An 18846-nucleotide genomic window follows, 5' to 3' on the forward strand; every position below is an offset into this window, starting at 1 on the left:
AGACCTCAGCACCAAAACTTCCTCCAATGTCATGTAGGCTGGTCTTGAACCTGTATCATGAGTATAGTAAAGAAGTACACACCATCCAAGTGAGCTATTTCACCAGAGACTTTATGGCCTCAGGGTCTTAATGCTTCAACATTTAAATCAGAGATGGTATAACTTACATGTAAGCAGGTGGACATCGTCATCTAGAAAACATTACTTGCAGGATTCCTTAACACCTAGGAATTGTTCCTCCACTGTCTTTTTTAATCCATCCTCCTACTTTTCTGTTTTGAAATTTCCCTAACTGCTTATGCATTTAACCTTTGAAAGTTTCCTATCAAAATGCTTGACAGGGAGAATTTTCTGATCCTTTACTTTAGGTGAATGGTGCTTCATCAGATTATAAACTAACACTTAAGGATCTGATACAATAAAATATAATTAAACTTCATTAGAGAAAGAGAAAGTTGATACCATCGTCATTTTGACTTCTGTATACTTGTGTTCAGGTACCCCTGCTATCTGGCTTTAAATTCTGCTTTCAATCTATTTTCCTCTCACTACTTACATGTTCCATACATTGACCTTCTCACTATCCCCCTACATAACCCTCATACTTTTTAAAAATAACATTTCATTTATTTTGGATAGATATGGAGAGAAGTTAAAAGGGGAAAGGGAGAGAGAAAGAGAGATACCTGTGCCACTGCTTCACCATTTGTGAAACATCCCCCCTGCATTTGGGGTCTGGGGTTCGAAACCTGGGCCTTATGTGCTCAACCAGTTGCACTACCACCTGTCCCCTCATACTTTTCTATGCCTGTGACATTGCTTATTCTTTTTGTGAAACCTTTACAAATGTCACAACATTGATAATATTTTAATAATAATTTTTTAAATTTATTTCTTTTTTTGGGAATTAATGTTTTACATTCAACAGTAAATACAATAGTTTGTACATGCATAACATTCCCCAGTTTCCCTTATAACAATACAACCCACACTAGGTCCTCTATCATCCTTCATGGACCTGTATTCTCCCCACCCACCCACCCCAGAGTCTTTTACTTTGGTGCAATACGCCACTTCCATTTCAGGTTCTACTTGTGTTTTCTTTTCTGATCTTGTTTTTCAACTTCTGCCTGAGAGTGAGATCATCCCATATTCATCCTTTTGTTTCTGACTTATTTCACTCAACATGATTTTTTCAAGGTCCATCCAAGATCGGCTGAAAACGGTGAAGTCACCATTTTTTAATAGCTGAGTAGTATTCCATTGTATATACCACAACTTGCTCAGCCACTCATCTCTTCTTTCACACCTGGGTTGCTTCCAGGTTTTGGCTATTATAAATTGTGCTGCCAAGAACATATGTGTACACAGATCTTTTTGGATGGATGTGTTGGGTTCCTTAGGATATATCCCCAGGAGAGGAATTGCAGGGTGATAGGGTAGGTCCATTTCTAGCCTTTTGAGAGTTCTCCAGACTGTTCTCCACAGAGGTTGGACCAATTTGCATTCCCACCAGCAGTGTAGGAGGGTTCCTTTGACCCCACACCCTCTCCAGCATTTGCTGCTGTTACCTTTTCTGATGTGTGACATTCTCACAGGAGTGAAGTGATATCTAATTGTTATCTTTGCATTTCTCTGACAATCAGAGACTTGGAGCATTTTTTCATGTGTTTCTTGGCCTTTTGGATCTCTTCTGTGGTGAATATTCTTTCCAAGTCCTCCCCCCATTTTTGGATTGGGTTATTTATTGTCTTGTTGAGTCTGGAAAGCTCTTCATATATGTTGGTTATTAAACTCTTATCTGATGTGTGGCATGTAAAGATCTTCTCCCATTCTGTGAGGGGTCTCTTGGTTTGGGTAGTGGTTTCTTTTGCTGTGAAGAAGCTTTTTAATTTGATGCAGTCCCATAGGTTTATACTTACCTTAGTCTTCTTTGTATTTGGATTCGTTTCATTGAAAATGTCTTTAAAATTTATGTGGAAAAGAGTTCTGTCAATATATTTGCCAATATTTCTAAGTATTTGATAGTTTCTGGTCTAACATCCAAGTCCTTGATACACTTGGAAATTACTTTTGTATTTGGTGAAATAGAGTGATTCAGTTTCATTCTTCTGCATGTTTCAACCCATTGTTTCCAACACCATTTGTTGAAGACACTCTTCTTTCCCCATTGAATAGTCTGGGCACCTTTGTCAAAGATTAGATGTCCATAGGTGTGGGGCCTCACTTCTGGGCTCTCAATTCTATTCCACTGGTCAGTGTGTCTGTTCATGTTCCAGTACCAAGCAGTTTTGATGACAGCGGCCCTATAATATAGTTTGAGATCTGGGAGTATGATGCCTCCGGTTGTGTTCTTTTTTCGCAAGATTGTTTTGGCAATTCTAGGTCTTTTCTGGTTCCAGATAAACATTTGTAGCATTTTTTCTATTCTCCTAAAAAATGTGCTTGGGATCTTGATGGGGATAGCATTAAATTTGTAGGTGGCTCTGGGTAATACATTCATTTTGATGATGTTAATTCTTCCAACCCATGAATATGGAATATCTTTCCACTTCTTTGTGTCTTTTTCAATTTCTTTGAGTAGTGACTCATAATTTTCAGTATACAAGTCTTTCACTTCCTTGGTTAGATTTACTCCTAGATATTTTATTGTTTTTGTTGCTATAGTAGAAGGAATTGATTTCTGGATTTGAATTTCTTCTAACTTACTTTTTGCATAGAGGAATGCCACTGACTTTTGAATGTTAATTTTGTAGCCTGACACCTTACTGTATTGCCTGATGATTTCCAAAAGATTCTTGCTGGATTCTTTAGGTTTTTCTATGTATACTATCGTGTCATCTGCAAATAAGGAGAGTTTGACTTCTTCTCTTCCAATCTGTATCCCTTTAATTCCTTGCTCCTGCCTGACTGCTATGGCAAGAACTTCCAACACTATGTTGAATAGTAATGGTGATAGTGGGCAGCCCTGTCTAGTACCTGATCTGAGTGGAAATGCTTCCAGTTTTTCACCATTGAGTATGATGTTGGCTGTAGGTTTGCTATATATAGACTCCATTATCTTCAGGAATTTTCCATCTATTCCCATTTTTTGTAGTGTTTTGATCATAAAGGGATGTTGTATTTTGTCAAAGGCTTTCTCTGCATCTATTGATATGACCATGTGGTTTTTGGTCTTGCTTTTGTTGATGTGGTGGATCACATTGATTGATTTACGTATATTAAACCAACCTTGCATGCCTGGGATAAACCCCACTTGGTCATGATGAACAATCTTTTTGATATAACGCTGTATCTGGTTGGCTAGAATTTTGTTTAATATTTTCACATCTATGTTCATCAGAGATATTGGTCTGTAGTTTTCTTTTTTGGTTGTGTCCCTGTCTGCTTTTGGTATCAGGGTGATGTTGGCTTCATAGAAGCTGGCAGGGAGTATTCCAGTGTCTTCAATCTTCTGGAAGATTTTTTTTTATTTGTTTTTGTTTTTTTTTTTAATTTTTTATTTAAGAAAGGATTAGTGAACAAAAACATAAGGTAGGAGGGGTACAACTCTACACAATTCCCACCACCCAATCCTCATAACCCACCCCCTCTCATGGTAGCTTTCCCATTCTCTATCCCTCTGGGAGCATGGACCCAGGGTCGTTGAGGGTTGCAGAAGGTAGAAGGTCTGGCTTCTGTAATTGCTTCCCCGCTGAACATGGGCATTGGCTAGTCGGTCCATACCGCCAGTCTGCCTCTCTCTTTCCCTAGTAAGGTGTGTCTCTGGGGAAGCTGTGCTCCAGGACACATTGGTGGGGTCTTCAATCCAGGGAAGCCTAGCCAGCATCCTGGTGGCATCTGGAACCTGGTGATTGAAAAGAGAGTTAACATACGAAGCCAAACAATTTGTTGAGCAATCATGGACCCAAAGCTTGGAATAGTGGAGAGGAAGTGTTAGGGAGGTACTCACTGCAAACTCTAGTGTACTTCTGCTTTCAGGTATATATTTTGCAGTAGTTTATGGTACGTGTGCACATAAGCTCTCTCTCACAGAAACTGGTGTATATCTAGGTTATGGGACTTTGTTAGAAAGTGAACTACCTGAGATGAAATTAGAGTGTACTATAAAAGGAAAGGTCTCACCCGAGTAATGAAGGTGAAGGGTTGTCATTCCACAAGTGAAGTCTCTGGATACAGTCTGAGGTGAAGCATGTTGAGGTGGCAATCGTTGCGTTGATTAGGTTGTGATCGGCGGATGCAATATTATTTGGTTTGGATTGGGAGATGCATACAGGAAAGTGGGCCCTATCCAAGGGTTCCAGGACTGGGGGAGGTAGGGGCTCTATAGTGGAGATGTGAGGTTCCTGCTGTCTTAGGGTTCAAAAAGACAATCGATAGTTAATGTCATCATCACATTATTTGGTAATTGGGTTAACTTTGAAAAGTCCCTTTGTTATGGTTTGCTGTACAGTACCCAGTATCTTGTATATAGCTGTGCTATTGGATGCTTCTAATCTACTTGGTCTAGGCTTTTGAGAGAGTCCGCCTATCAAATACATAGCCTATATATTAAAAAGATTCAGTTTGTCTTTTGAGAAACTTTGAGACATACAATTGATTTCCCCCTCTCATATTAATTAACTACTGATTTATATGTCTACATTTTGCTAGGAGTGTACATAAACACCATTCCCACCACCAACGGACTGTGACCCATCCCTCCCGCCCACTCCCACCCCCCACTGGCCCAGGAAGCTACATGTCTACCCCTCACCACTGGGATTTTACTTTGGTGCCCTACTTACAATTTGATCAGGTCCTGCTTTTGGTTTCCCTTTCAGATCTTCTTAGTCAGCTTCTGTTGATGAGTGGGATCATCCCATACTCATCTTTATCTTTCTGACTTAGTTCACTTAACATAATTCCTTCTAGTTCTGTCCAAGATGGGTCAGAGAAGGTGGGTTCATTGTTCTTGATAGCTGCATAGTATTCCATTGTGTATATATACCACAGATTTCTCAGCCACTCATCTGTTGTTGGGCACCTGGGTTGCTTCCAGGTTTTAGCTATTATGAATTGTGCTGCTATGAACATAGGAGTACACACATCTTTTTGGTTGGGTGTTATGGCGTCCTTGGGGTATAACCCCAGGAGAGGAATTACTGGGTCATATGGAAGGTCCATGTCTAGCCTTTTGAGAGTTTTCGAGACTGCTCTCCACAGAGGCTGTACCAATTTACATTCCCACCAGCAATGTAAAAGGGTTCCTCTGTCCCCACATCCTCTCCAGCATTTGTTGCTGCTGTCCTTTTTGATGTATGCCATTCTTACAGGAGTGAGGTGGTATCTTAGTGTTGTCTTAATTTGCATTTCTCTGAGAATCAGTAACCTAGAGCAGTTTTTCATATGTTTGTTAGCGTTTTGGATCTCCTCTGTGGTGAATGTTTTGTTCATTTCCTCTGCCCATTTTTGGATGGGGTCATTTGCTTTTTTGCGGCTAAGTTCGCTGAGCTCTTTATATATTTTGGTGATTAGTTTCTTGTCTGATGTCTGGCATGTGAAGATCTTCTCCCATTCTGTGAGGGGTCTCTCTGTTTGTTTAATAGTTTCGTTGGATGTGCAGAAGCTTTTCAATTTGATGTAGTCCCATTGGTTTGTTTCTGCTTTAGTCTTCCTTGCAACTGGATTTGATTCATCAAAGATGTCCTTGAGGTGTATGTGGGAAAGTGTTTTACCAATGTTTTCCTCTAAGTATTTGATTGTTTCTGGTCTGACATCTAGGTCTTTGATCCATTTGGAGTTGATTTTTGTTTCTGGTGAGATAAAGTGGTTCAATTTCATTCTTCTGCATTTTTCAACCCAGTTTTCCCAGCACCATTTATTGAAGAGAGCCTCCTTTTTCCATTTAGCCCTTTCGGCCCCCTTATCAAAGACTAGATGCCCTTAGGTGTTGGAATTTACTTCTGGGCTTTCAATTCTGTTCCACTGGTCTGTGTACCTATTTTTGTTCCAGTACCATGCTGTTTTGATGATGATGGCTTTATAATATAGTTTAAGGTCTGGGAGTGTGATGCCTCCATTTCTGTTTCTTTTCCTTAAGATGGTTTTGGCAATTCTAGGTGTTTTCAGGTTCCAGATAAATGATTGTAGTGTTTGTTATATTCTCTTAAAGAAGCTTGGTGGAACTTTGATGGGTATTGCATTAAATTTGTATATGGCTCTGGGGAGAATATTCATTTTGATGATATTTATTCTTCCAATCCATGAGCATGGGATATCTTTCCATTTCTTGGTATCAGTTTCTATCTCCTTGAGTAGCGACTCATAGTTTTCAGCATACAAGTCTTTCACTTCTTTGGTCAACTTTATTCCTAGGTATTTGATTGATTTTGCTGAAACAGTAAATGGGAGTGATTTCTGGATGTCTTCTTCTTCAGATTTAGTGTTTGCATAAAGAAATGCCACTGATTTTTGTACATTGATTTTGTAGCCTGATACCTTGCTATATTGCCTAATAACTTCCAGTAATTTTCTACTGGATTCTTTAGGTTTTTCTATGTATACTATCATATCATCTGCAAATAGTGAGAGCTTGACTTCTTCCCTTCCAATCTGTATCCCTTTGATTTCTTTCTATTGCCTGATTGCTATGGCAAGAACTTCCAATTCTATGTTGAAGAGTAATGGTGACAGTGGACAGCCCTGTCTAGTCCCCGATCTGAGGGGGAATGCTTTCAGCTTCTGTCCATTGAGTATGATGTCGGCTGTAGGTTTGCTATATATAGACTCCACTATCTTGAGGAATTTCCCATCTATTCCCATTTTTTGTAGAGTTTTGAGCATGAATGGGTGTTGGATTTTTCAAAGGCTTTCTCTGCATCTATTGAGATAATCATGTGGTTTTTGGCTTTGCTTTTATTGATGTGATGAATGACATTGATTGATTTACGGATGTTGAACCAGCCTTGCATTCCTGGGATGAATCCCACTTGGTCATGATGAACAATCTTTTTGATGTGTTGCTGTATCCTGTTGGCCGAGATCTTGTTTAATATTTTGGCATCTATGTTCATCAGAGATATTGGTCTGTAGTTTTCCTTTTTTGTTCTGTCCCTATCAGCTTTGGTATCAGGGTGATGTTGGCTTCATAAAAGGTGGAAGGGAGTATTCCTGTTTCTTCAATCTTATGGAATAGCTTAAGAAGTATGGGTATTAACTGTTTCCTGAAAGTTTTGTAGAATTCGTTTGTGAAGCCATCAGGTCCAGGACTTTTGTTGTTGGGGAGATTCTTAATAACGGTTTCAATTTCTTTGTCTGTGATTGGTGCATTTAGATTTTGTAGTTCTTCTTGGTTCAGCTTTGGAAGTGCATAGGTTTCTAGGAATTGTTCCATTTCTTCCAGATTCTCTAGCTTGGTGGCATATAGTTCTTTATAGAAGTTTTGCAGGATTCTCTGGATTTCTGTGGTGTCAGTTGTGATATCTCCTGCATTGTTTACAATTCTATTAATTTGAGTCTTCTCTCTTTTTTGTTTGGTGAGTCTGGCTAGGGGTTTGCCAATTTTGTTTAATCTTTCAAAGAACCAACATTTGGCTTCATTGATCTTTTGTATGGTTCTTTTATTTTCGATGTTGTTGATTTCTGCTCTAACTTTAGTGATTTCTGTCCTTCTGGTTGCTTTAGGGTTCCTTTGTTCCTCTTCCTCTAAGTCCTTGAGGTGTGTAGTAAGGTCATTCATTTGGGCTTCTTCTTGGTGTTTAATATGTGATTGTATGGCTATAAGTTTCCCTCTCAGTACTGCTTTAGCTGTGTCCCAAATACTTTGATAGGTTGTGTCTTCATTTTCATTAGTTTCCAGGACCATTTGAATTTGCTGTTTGAGTGAGTCTCTGACCCAGTGGTTCTTAAGGAGCATGCTGTTTAGTTTCCAAATTCTATGTCTTTTAATAATTTTCCGTTTGTTGTTAAATATTAGTTTTACTCCACTGTGGTCTGAGAAGATACTTGGGATGATTTCAATGCTCTTGAATTTATTGATGCTGTCTTTGTGGCCTAACATTTGGTCTATCCTTGAGTATGTGTTATGTGGATTTGAAAAGAAGGTGTATTCCAGTTTTTTGGGGTGGAGGAGTCTGAAAATGTCCAAGAGGTCCAGTCTGCCAATCTCTTCATTCATTTCTCTTGTATCTTTATGGGTTCTCTGCTGTGTTGATCTGTCTAGTGTCAGAGTGGGGTATTGAAGTCTCCCGCTATTATTGTATTACTATTGATGTATTTTTGAAATTCTTTCAGTAGATGCTTAATGTATTTAGATGGTCCCTCGTTGGGTGCATAGATGTTAATAATTGCTAAGTCTTCTTGGCTGATTGATCCTCTAATCATTATGTAATATCCTTTCCTATCTTTTATTATTTTATTTAATTTAAAATCTATCGTGTCTGAGATGAGAATGGCTGTTCATGCCCTTTTTTTGTGGACCGTTAGCCTGTATGATAGTTTTCCATCCTTTCACTTTAAGTCTGTGTTTCTCTTGTTGTGACAGATGGGATTCTTGCAAGCAGCATATGGTTGGGTTATGTTTTCTGATCCATGCCCCAATCTGTGCCTTTTGATGGGTGAGTTTAAGCCATTGACATTTATTGATATTATGGATTTAATGTATTGTAGTGCCATTGTTCTAAAAAACAATTTGTTTACTCTGATATATTGCAAGTATTATAGTGATGTTCTTGTTTATAAGAGGTCTTTTAGTACCTCTTTTAGGGCCGGCTTGGTGATGGTTGCCTCCTTTAACTATTGTTTGTCTAAGAAGGTTTTGATCCCTCCATCTAGCTTGAATGAAAGTCTAGCAGGATATATTATCCTTGGTTGAAACCCTTTTTCATTCAGGGCTCGATAGATATCTTGCCACTCCCTTCTGGCTTTTAGAGTTTGAGTTGATAAATCTGCAGATAGTCTTATGGGTTTTCCCTGTCTGTGACTTTTGTTTCTCTCTTGCAGCCTTTAGGATCCTTTCTTTATCCTTACTTCTTCTCATTGTGACTATGATGTGTCTTGGTGTCTTCTGGTCTGGGTTGATTCTGTTTGGTACTCTCTGGGCCTCTTGAACCTTGATATCCTTTCTGTTATTCAGGTATGGGAAGTTTTCTTGTATTATTTCCTCTAGAATGTTTGCTTCCCCTTCCTCTCTTTCTTCCTCTGGCAGGCCAATTATACGAATGTTACTTCTTTTGAGATCATCCCATATGTCTCTGTTGTTGTTTTCAGTGTCTCTCAATCTCTTTTTAAGCTCTTTCACCTCTTTCTTAGTTTTCTCTAACTCATCCTCTGTCTGACTAATTCTGTTTTCTGCTTCTGTTAGTCTGCTTTTCCTTGCCTCAGCTTCTTTCTTCATTACAGCTATTTCAGCTTTCAGTTCTCTAATTGCCTCAAGATAATTAGTATTTTCCTTGGGGGTCTCAACTGTTGTTTCCCTAATACTGCCATTCCTTTCCTCCAATGTTGTTTTCATTTCTGTGATTAATAAGTTTATTATTGCTTGCATACTTTTCTTATCTATGGTTACTTCTGACTGATTTGTGGTTTCTTCTGGGCTCTTGTCTTCATTCATTGGGGTAGCAGTTTTATTTGTTTTTAATCTACCCATTTTTTTATTTATGTGTTTCTCTCTTTCTTTTATGCTGTGTTGTTCCTCAGTTGTTGTGTCTTGAGTACAAGTAACACTGTACTAAATACCTTTATGACAATTGCACTCACCAACCTCCGGAATTACAGTAGCAACTGAAGTAAGTATTGAAGTAGTTTAATCATTACCAGTTAGCCAAACAATTTCTCCAGTCCGTGAAAAAATAGTAACCAAATCCCAGTGAAGAAAGAGAAAAGAATGAGAGGATAGCAAGAATAGACAGTTATGCAAATCTACTATCCAGTGTATATTCTAGGGGTAACAAGAGTGTAAATGGAACTAGAGCAGAGATACACACATAGAGAGTCCACTCTGAGTCAGATTTTCTTTCCCAAAGTAATTCACAAATTCAGAAAGGCAAAGAAGAAAGAAGTGTATGACAAGATTAAAAAAAAGAGAGAGAGAGAGATAAGAGAGAGAAAAGGGAGAAGATAACAAGAAGAGTTGTAATTAAAGAGCAGTGCAAGGAACTTCCCAAATGTGTATCAGTGAATTAAAACAAAACAAAACAAAACACCCTGTTTGGTGGCATGGGGTATCCTACTAGGAGCTGGTCCCAGGGACTGCTTATGGGGTGGGGGGGCGGCGGGAAGGATGTATGCTTGAAAATTAAAAGGAAGAAAAAAGAATTTTTTTTCCCCTACTCTAATTCTTAACCCAAATTAAGTTATTGTCACCTCCTTGATGTCACCGCTATGGCCCCTTATTGGCTGGCCTGCTAAAGGCAGAAAATCCTATTGTTTACATGAGATGTGTCCGGAGCTCAACGGCTAGCCGCTTCTCAGTCCGCCATCTTCCGGGAACCCCCCCCCCCTCCAGACTTTTTTAAAGGATTTCTCGAAAATGAAAACTAGCTCCAAGTCCTTTGATCCAATGAGAGCTATACTCAAGAAGTCTTTGGATCCGCCCTCAGGGTCGCGGTGGACCCTGGAGACTCCCAAGAGAAAGCCCCCGAGCTAAAGTGCTCTCTCCAGGTCCTCTGCCCGCCGCTTTCTGCAACCGGCGGAGGTGCCGCCTTCCCGGGCGGAGGACAATGCCCGGCGCACTCCCTTGCCCGGCGCCGCCTGGGAAGTCTGGAGCCCTGCTAGTCTGTGTCACCTTTACTCTAATTCTTAACCCAAATTAAATTATAATCATCTCTTTGGTGTCACTCTTTATTGACTGGCCTGCTAAAGGCAGAAAATCCTACCGTTGCCAACGATGCGATCAGAGCACTCGCTGTTAGCAGCTTCTCAGTCCGCCATCTTCCCTCCTCCCCCTTCTGGAAGATTTTTAAAAGTAGAGGTATTAGTTCTTCTTTGAAGGTTTTGTAGAATTCATTTGTAAAACCATCTGGTCCAGGACTTTTATTTTTGGGGAGATTTTTGATAACTGTTTCAATTTCATTAGCTGTGATGGGCCTGTTCATGTTATCCACTTCCTCTTTACTTAGTTTTGGAAGTTGGTAGGTATCTAGGAAATCGTCCATTTCTTCCAGGTTCTCTAGTTTGGTGGCATATAGTTGTTCATAGAAGCCTCGCATGACATGTTGAATTTCTGCAGTGTCTGTTTTTATATCTCCTCTTTCATTTACTATCCGATTTATTTGGGTCTTCTCCCTTTTTTGTTTTGTGAGTCTGGCTAAAGGTTTGTCGATTTTGTTTACTCTTTCGAAGAACCGACATTTACTTTCGTTGATCTTTTGTATGGTTTTCCTATTCTCAATGTTATTTATTTCTGCCCTAACTTTAGTGATTTCTGACCTTCTCATTGCTTTAGGGTTCCTTTGTTGTTCTTCTTCTAGGTCTTTAAGATGTGCAATCAGGCTGTTTATTTGTGCTTTTTCTTGTTTCCTAATGTGTGCTTGTATAGCTATGAACTTCCCTCTTAGGACTGCTTTAGTCAAATATTTTAATATTTTAGTCAAATATTTTAATATTTCAAATATTTTAATAGTTTGTGTCTTCATTTTCATTGAACTCTTGAAACATTTTGATTTCTTCCTTGATTTCCTCTTTGACCCAGAAGTTGTTAAGAAATGTACTGTTGATCCTCCACATTTTGGGACTGTTACTAATCTTTTGTTGATTGTTAAGTCTTAGTTTCATTCCACTATGGTCTGAGAAGATGCTTGGGATGATCTCAATGCTCTTGAATTTGCTGATGCTGTGGCCTAACATATGGTTTATCCTTGAGAATGACCCATGTGGACTTGAGTAAAATGTGTATTCCCGTTTCTTGGGATGAATGACTCTGAAAATGTCCAATAGTTCTAGTTTATCTATGTCTTCATTTAGCTCCCTTATGTCTTTATTGATTTTCTGCCTGGATGATCTGTCAAGTTGAGAGAGTGGGGTGTTGAAGTCCCCTACTATGATTGTGTTACTGTTAATATATTGCTGTAGCTCTTTCAGTAGAAGTCTGATATATTTAGATGGCTTCTCATTGGGTGCATAGATGTTAATAATTGTTAAGTCCTCTTGATTGACTGATCCTCTGAGCGTTAAGTAGTGTCCATTCCTATCTTTTTAAATCTTATCTATTTTAAAGTCTGTCATGTCAGATATGAGAATAGTTGTTCCTGCCCCTTTTTGTGGGCCATTGGGTTGTATAATTGTTTTCCATCCTTTTTCTTTAAGTCTGTGTTTGTCTTGTTGAGTTAGGTGGGTTTCCTGTAGACAGCATATTGTTGGGTTGTGTTTTCTGATCCATCTTCCTACTCTGTGTCTTTTAATAGGTGAATTCAGGCCATTGACATTTATTGATATCAAAGATTGAAGATATTTTAACGCCATTCTTGTAGAGTTTTAGAGTGTTTTGATATATGTCCTATTTGTGGTGGTCTGATTGTTTATAGGAGACCTTTCAGAACTTCTTTCAGGGCAGGTTTGGTGATAATTGATTCCTTCAACTGTTGCTTGTCTGAGAAGGTTTTGATGCCTCCATCTTGTCTGAATGACAGTCTAGCAGGATATAGTATTCTTGGCTGAAAGCCTTTCTCATTGAGCACTCGATAGATATCTTGCCATTCTCTTCTGGCCTGTAGTGTTTGTATGGAGAAGTCTGCTGCTAATCTTATGGGTTTTCCTTTGTAGGTGACTCTTTGTTTTTCTCTTGCAGCCTTCAGGATCCTTTCTTTATCCTTATTCTTTTCCATTCTAACTATGATATGTCTTGGTGTCTTCAGGTCTGGGTTAATTCTGTTTGGGAACCTCTGGGCTTCTTGAATCTTTATGTCTTTGATGTTGTCTAGACTAGAGAAATTTTCAGCTATTATGGCCTGAAAAATGCTTTCTTCCTGTCCTTCTCTTTCTTCCTCTGGTATGCCAATAATGCATATATTATTTCCTTTGAAGTCATCCCATAGGACTCTGTTGTCGTTTTCAGCATCTATTAATCTCTTTTTGAGATCTCTTACTTCTTTTTTAGTTGTCTCTAATTCATCCTCAATCTTGCTAATTCTGTCTTCAGCCTCATAGATTCTATTCTCTCTGCCCTCTACTGTTTTCTGGAGTTCATCTGTTTTGTTGCCCTGCTCTGATACTGTTTTAGCTTGTTCAGCTAGTTGCCTTCTTAGCTCAGCGATTTCAGCTTTCAGCTCTCTAATAACCATGAGATAATTAGTATTTTCTTCCATATTCTCATTTGTTGTTCCTGTATTTCTGATTATAATTTTTTCAAATTCTTTACTCACTCCTGTTATTATTTCCTTAGCTAATGTTTGGATGTTGAACTTGTTATATTTTGTGCTTCACCCTCTGGAGGACTTTTAGCTGGGCTCTTGTCCTGGTTCGATTCTCCAATATTTCTTCTTGTTGTTTTAACCATTTTATATATTATGTTATGAGTTCCCTTTATTAGTACTTTTCAAATTATTGATCACTATTGCCTGGATTGACTTGTGTCTAAATAAGTTAATTAAAGAGTTCACAGTGGCGGAAGTTAACAGTTGTTTCAATAGTATTTAAATCTCTGAGTTGGAGCTCAGTGGTTTAAAAGCCTCTTTTTTTTCTTCCCTGTAGACAATGGGAGCCTGAGGGCTTTTAAACTATCAATAGGCTTCAGCTTAATCACTGACTCCTGACAAAGAGATAAAGCAGGGTGTGGCAGAGATAATCCAGTGGTTATGCAAAGAGACTTTCACAGCCCCTCAGCTATGCCACCGAGGTATAGGTCTTCTCCTGAGTTTCCTGGTTAGATCTCTGTCCCCTGGTGTCCCTCCCTGTTGCTGCTCCAGATTCTGAGGGTAGTAGCAATGGAGACTCAGAGTTGCACTTGGTGAGTCTCTGGGGAGTCCTCTCCTCCCTTAAGCTGTCCCCTTGTTGGTGGAGCAGACTGGAGGTGGTGTCTCAACTGATAAACTGCTGAACTGTTAGCAGTCACTTAATCTCTCCTTAGGCTCCTCTTTCCTCTCTGTCACCAGCCACATGTGTTTGTACACACCAGCACAAGGTCAATTGATTTTGGTTCAGTAACTTCATCTCCTTGTGCTCAGTCATCATATCTCTTCATGCTGACTCTTAATTCAAGGTCACCACTGTTTTGTATGTAATGGGACAAAAATGCCAATAGTGGACAATGAGAATGGGTGGATATGAGGAAGAAGAAGAGAGGTGATTATTTTCTTGTTTTCTGTTTTTAAAGCAAGTGAGGAAGTTATATGCTTTTGTATATGCCAAAGGAGTAAATTTTAAAGCCATTTTGAATTTAAGGATGCTTCAATATCCTTTGTGAAGGACCCAGCACAAGTGAAGTAATTGGTAGTGACTAAGTCTTCTCTCAGGAAAATTACTTTATACCTCTATTCCTTTGTGCACTAGTTTATGTTTTTTAAAAATAATGAGACCTTTCTCCTTCTGCTCCCTATCTATATAACCAGACTCACTGCCTCAACATCCATAGAAATAGTTACTGGTATTCCCAGGAGTTGGGCTGTAGCACAGCGGGTTAAGCACACGTGGTGTGAAGCACAAGGTCCAGTATAAGCATCCTGGTTTGAGCGCTGGCTCCCCACCTGCAGGGGAGTCGCTTTACAGGTGGTGAAGCAGGTCTGCAGGTGTCTATCTTTCTCTCCCCCTCTCTGTCTTCCCCTCTTTTCCCTATTTCTCTCTGTCCTATGCAACAACAACGACATAAATAAAAACTACAATAAAAAAACAAGGGCAACAAACGGAATAAATAAATAAATATTTTTTAAAAAGAGAAATAGTTACTGGTATTCCCATCTCATATATTTTGATTTGATAGTTCTATGAGGAATCAGAATAGAATAGTGGTTTAAAAAGTACTTGACTTGATTATGCTTAGTGAAATAAGACATGAAAGACAATTACAATATAGTTTCATTCATATGTGAAATATACATAATAAAAAAATAGACAACCAAACTGTTTCTCACACTTTGTGAAAACTGTGTTGGTTATTGGGTTTGGGGGATTCACACTGGTTGCAGTGTGAAATGATACCCCTAATCTCTGACAAATTTGTAAACCTTTATGAAATCACTAATAAAAGATTTTTTAATTGCCATGTAATTTTTCTGCAAGTTATCCCAAAACCATTTTAAGAAGCACTGTACTAATAACAGTTCCCCTTTCCTCTTTATATCAAGGGTTTGCTCACAAAACTGAAAATGTTATTTAAAATTATCAGTAATACTTTTAAATTCCATCCCATAAGCATGCAAATGCAAGCATTTTTTTTATGCCTTACCTTCCCAGCTGGATTGCAAGTATTTAGATAGAAGCTAGATAAATGTGGGTTAATTAAATCACTATTAATCACTTTTTGAGAAAATGTAGAAATTCCAAGAGCATGCTGTAATTTGCATCACTTCTATACTGCCTCTGCCAGATCCGAAGTTAAAGAGTAACAAAACAACTATTTATGAAAAGGGCAGATTTAAGATGAAAATAATTCTTTTCCAAAACTCAGGAAATAGTATCAGAGCCTGTGAACTGTGCTATTCCAAGTGGAGAATCCTGTATTTGTAATAAATTCCTTTTGCTCTGGATGAGTTCTGCATTTTCAATGAGGCTAACTTGGCAACATTCTAGTTGATTTTAATAAAAATAGCTGCTTTGAGGACAGGGAGCTGAGGTTGCCAAATTTACAGCTGCCTTGCACAATTACTCTTACACCTCCTTCAGGGCTACTTAGAACCAGTAAGCAAATTAAGTGTATCGATTGCAATTTTGTTGGACTAACCCCTCTCTCTCTCTCTCTCTCTCTCTTTCTTTTTCTTAAGGAATAAACTTGATTTTGTTCATTATGTGTCTATTCAGAGTGATCTCTTTTCTTTTCAGCCATAACACAAAGACAACATCATGGCTGGATCCACGACTTGCGAAAAAGGCTAAACCTCCAGAAGAGTGCAAAGAAAATGGTAGGTTAAGTTTTATGGTGTTTCGCTTTGAGAATATTTGTGTTTCTTAAAAGAAGGTTTTACCTAAGGGAGCAAATATCTAGTGGAAACAGTTTTAAGGATGTAATATTTAATGCTCAGATAGAAAAGAGAATTAACTCGGCATTTCAGCAGTGCCATGTGGTTTTCCTTTTTCTCTCTGAGGAGATTGTGGAGAAAATCACCTCTCTGTCATTTCTGTTGGTTGGTTGACTCCAGGATTGACTTTCCATCACTTACTAAGGACTTTTTGTTTGCAATATGTCTCTCTGAGGACTCTGATCTTTTTGTTAGAATCAAATATGAAATATAGAGACACACTATCGTGGAACTATAAATACTTGGTATTTGTGTTAAGAGGCATAGTATTCTGCTCTTTATTAAAGAATCTGCAATACAAAGATCTATACCTATAAATGAAATAATTAAGGAGTATTTGCCTGAATGTGCTAGATTATCCTTAGTATTTTCAAGTCCCCAGTATTATAATGTAACCTTAATATGAAGTGGATAATTTTAAAGTATCTCAGGAATTTTGAAAGCCTTTGAAATCAGATAAATATAAATCTTATTCTTTTAATTAATGGATTATATAAATGAAGTCTGTTACAAATTATACTTATAATTATTTAGAATAATGGACTCAGTGCTCAGTAAATATATTATCCAAAGTTATAAATAGCATATCCCGTTGATGATTTATTTGACCACATTCACAGTCTTATCTCAAGTTATTTAAATCCTAATGAGACATCTTTTACTGAAGAGTTCTTAAAGGTGAAGAAATTGATAGTTTTGAAACTTTCAAAAAAGTTTTTAAAAGACATCTTTACATTTGAAAAAGGTTCTAATTTCAGGAGTCCTCTTTTGAACAATAGTTCTGACTTTTGCAAATAATATATATGGTATTGTGCATTCTTGTGTTATAAAGTAACTTTATAAGCTAGTGATACTCAGTCATGTAAAAATAGTGTATGTAATTTATGTATTCTATATATGTGTGTCTGCTTGCATAAAAATCAACTTTATCTATGTTTACTGCTATGTTTAATGTTACATATTAATGCCTACTGTGTAATGGTATGTGGCTGAATCTCATCTAATTATTATGTGATTTGGACTTTTGAACATAATTAGATTACATTTCACTCAAAAAAAAAAGTTATCTGGGAGTTGGTCAGTAGCGCAGCAGGTTTAGCGTAGATGGTGCAAAACCTAAGGACAGGAGTAAGGATCCCAGTTCAAGCTCCTGGCTCGCCACCTGCAGGGGAGTCTCTTCACAGGCGGTGAAGCAGGTCTGCAGGTGTCTGTCTTTCTTTCTCCCTATCTATCTTCCCTTCCTCTCTCCTCTCTCTGTCCTATCCAACAATGACTACATCAACAACAATAATAACTACAATAACAATAAAAACAAGGGCAACAAAAATGAAATAAATAAATATTAAATTTTTTTAAAAAATTTTCTTCTAGGTAATTAGACCAAATGATGTTTCATGATGTAAGAAAATTAAAGCTATCAAAAAAAAGTTATCTGTCGCAAATTATGATAGGTTATAAACAAAGGTGACCTGATTTGTTACATCTGTGGGTTATAATTTACTTTTACTAAGGACTTAAAACTTCAATATATCCTAATAAAAATGAATTTGACAATTTCACAGTACTGTGTCATATTGAAATTCTCAGCTGTTTTATTCCTTTGAGTTGTCATTTTCATTACTAAAAGCTATTAAAGTAAAAATTTAAAGTCCAGGGAGGGATTTAGGCATAACAAATTGCATAAGTGTAATATTTCAATAGTATCAGTTTTTTCACATGATTTTTCTGCCTTCTTAGAATAGATATCTAAAAATATGATAATCTCCCTTCAGCATGTACCACTGAATAAAAGAATCCTAGAGTGTTATCTCATATCTTGTAGTGAATTATAACTGATTAATATTCATTTTCATTTTCTACAAAATAAATAATCCTTAGATTTTATTATATTTATTATTAGACTGCTTTACAATGAAAGCTACCATTACAATGAGAGGATGAGAATGCTATTATTTCATTTTTATTTCAAGTTTTCTTGCCAATAGTAGTGCTTTTAGGTAATATTGCTATTCCCATTTTATTCTTCTCGTCTTCAGATTACATTGATTAAAATCAATTGATTAAAATATTGGGTGTTAGCAGATTACTGTTGAGTTATGGCAGGTTTTTTTTATAGAATTAGATAAACATTAGAGTAGCTTTTTTCTCTTTCTTTTTTTATTAGTGAGTTAATATTTATTTACAAAACTATGAGATACCAAGGATATAACTCCACATCATTCCCACCACTAGAGTTCTATGTCCCCATTCCTTCCATTGGAAACTATAGTAATTCTCCCAAGGTCACAGATATGGATTGACTATTATTTCTAATTTATATTTTTCTGTATTTACCCATTTTTTCCTATATTCCTAACTTCCCTTCCTTTCTAAGTCACACCCATACCTACTGCTATTTCCAAATGCCCTTCCTTTCTAAGTCACACCCATACCTACTGCTATTTCCAAATGCCCTTCCTTTCTAAGTCACACCCATACCTACTGCTATTTCCAAATGCCCTTCCTTTCTAAGTCACACCCATACCTACTGCTATTTCCAAATGCCCTTCCTTTCTAAGTCACACCCATACCTACTGCTATTTCCAAATGCCCTTCCTTTCTAAGTCACACCCATACCTACTGCTATTTCCAAATGCCCTTCCTTTCTAAGTCACACCCATACCTACTGCTATTTCCAAATGCCCTTCCTTTTTTCCCT

The 18846-nt window shown here is 37.7% G+C and overlaps 1 protein-coding gene across 10 annotated transcripts in view; it reads left to right on the plus strand.

Annotated features, from left to right (window-relative positions):
- The window catches only part of MAGI2 (membrane associated guanylate kinase, WW and PDZ domain containing 2), a 1693309-nt gene that overhangs the window by 1080742 nt on the left and 593721 nt on the right, over window positions 1-18846 (plus strand). For all 10 annotated transcript variants that reach the window (XM_060196337.1, XM_060196338.1, XM_060196342.1 and 7 more), the window contains one exon: window positions 15952-16031. In XM_060196337.1, coding sequence (XP_060052320.1) covers window positions 15952-16031 — 80 coding nt within the window. The remainder of the gene's footprint in view (window positions 1-15951; window positions 16032-18846) is intronic.

The sequence above is a fragment of the Erinaceus europaeus genome, chromosome 8 (genome assembly GCF_950295315.1).
Source record: "Erinaceus europaeus chromosome 8, mEriEur2.1, whole genome shotgun sequence".
NCBI lineage: Eukaryota > Metazoa > Chordata > Mammalia > Eulipotyphla > Erinaceidae > Erinaceus > Erinaceus europaeus.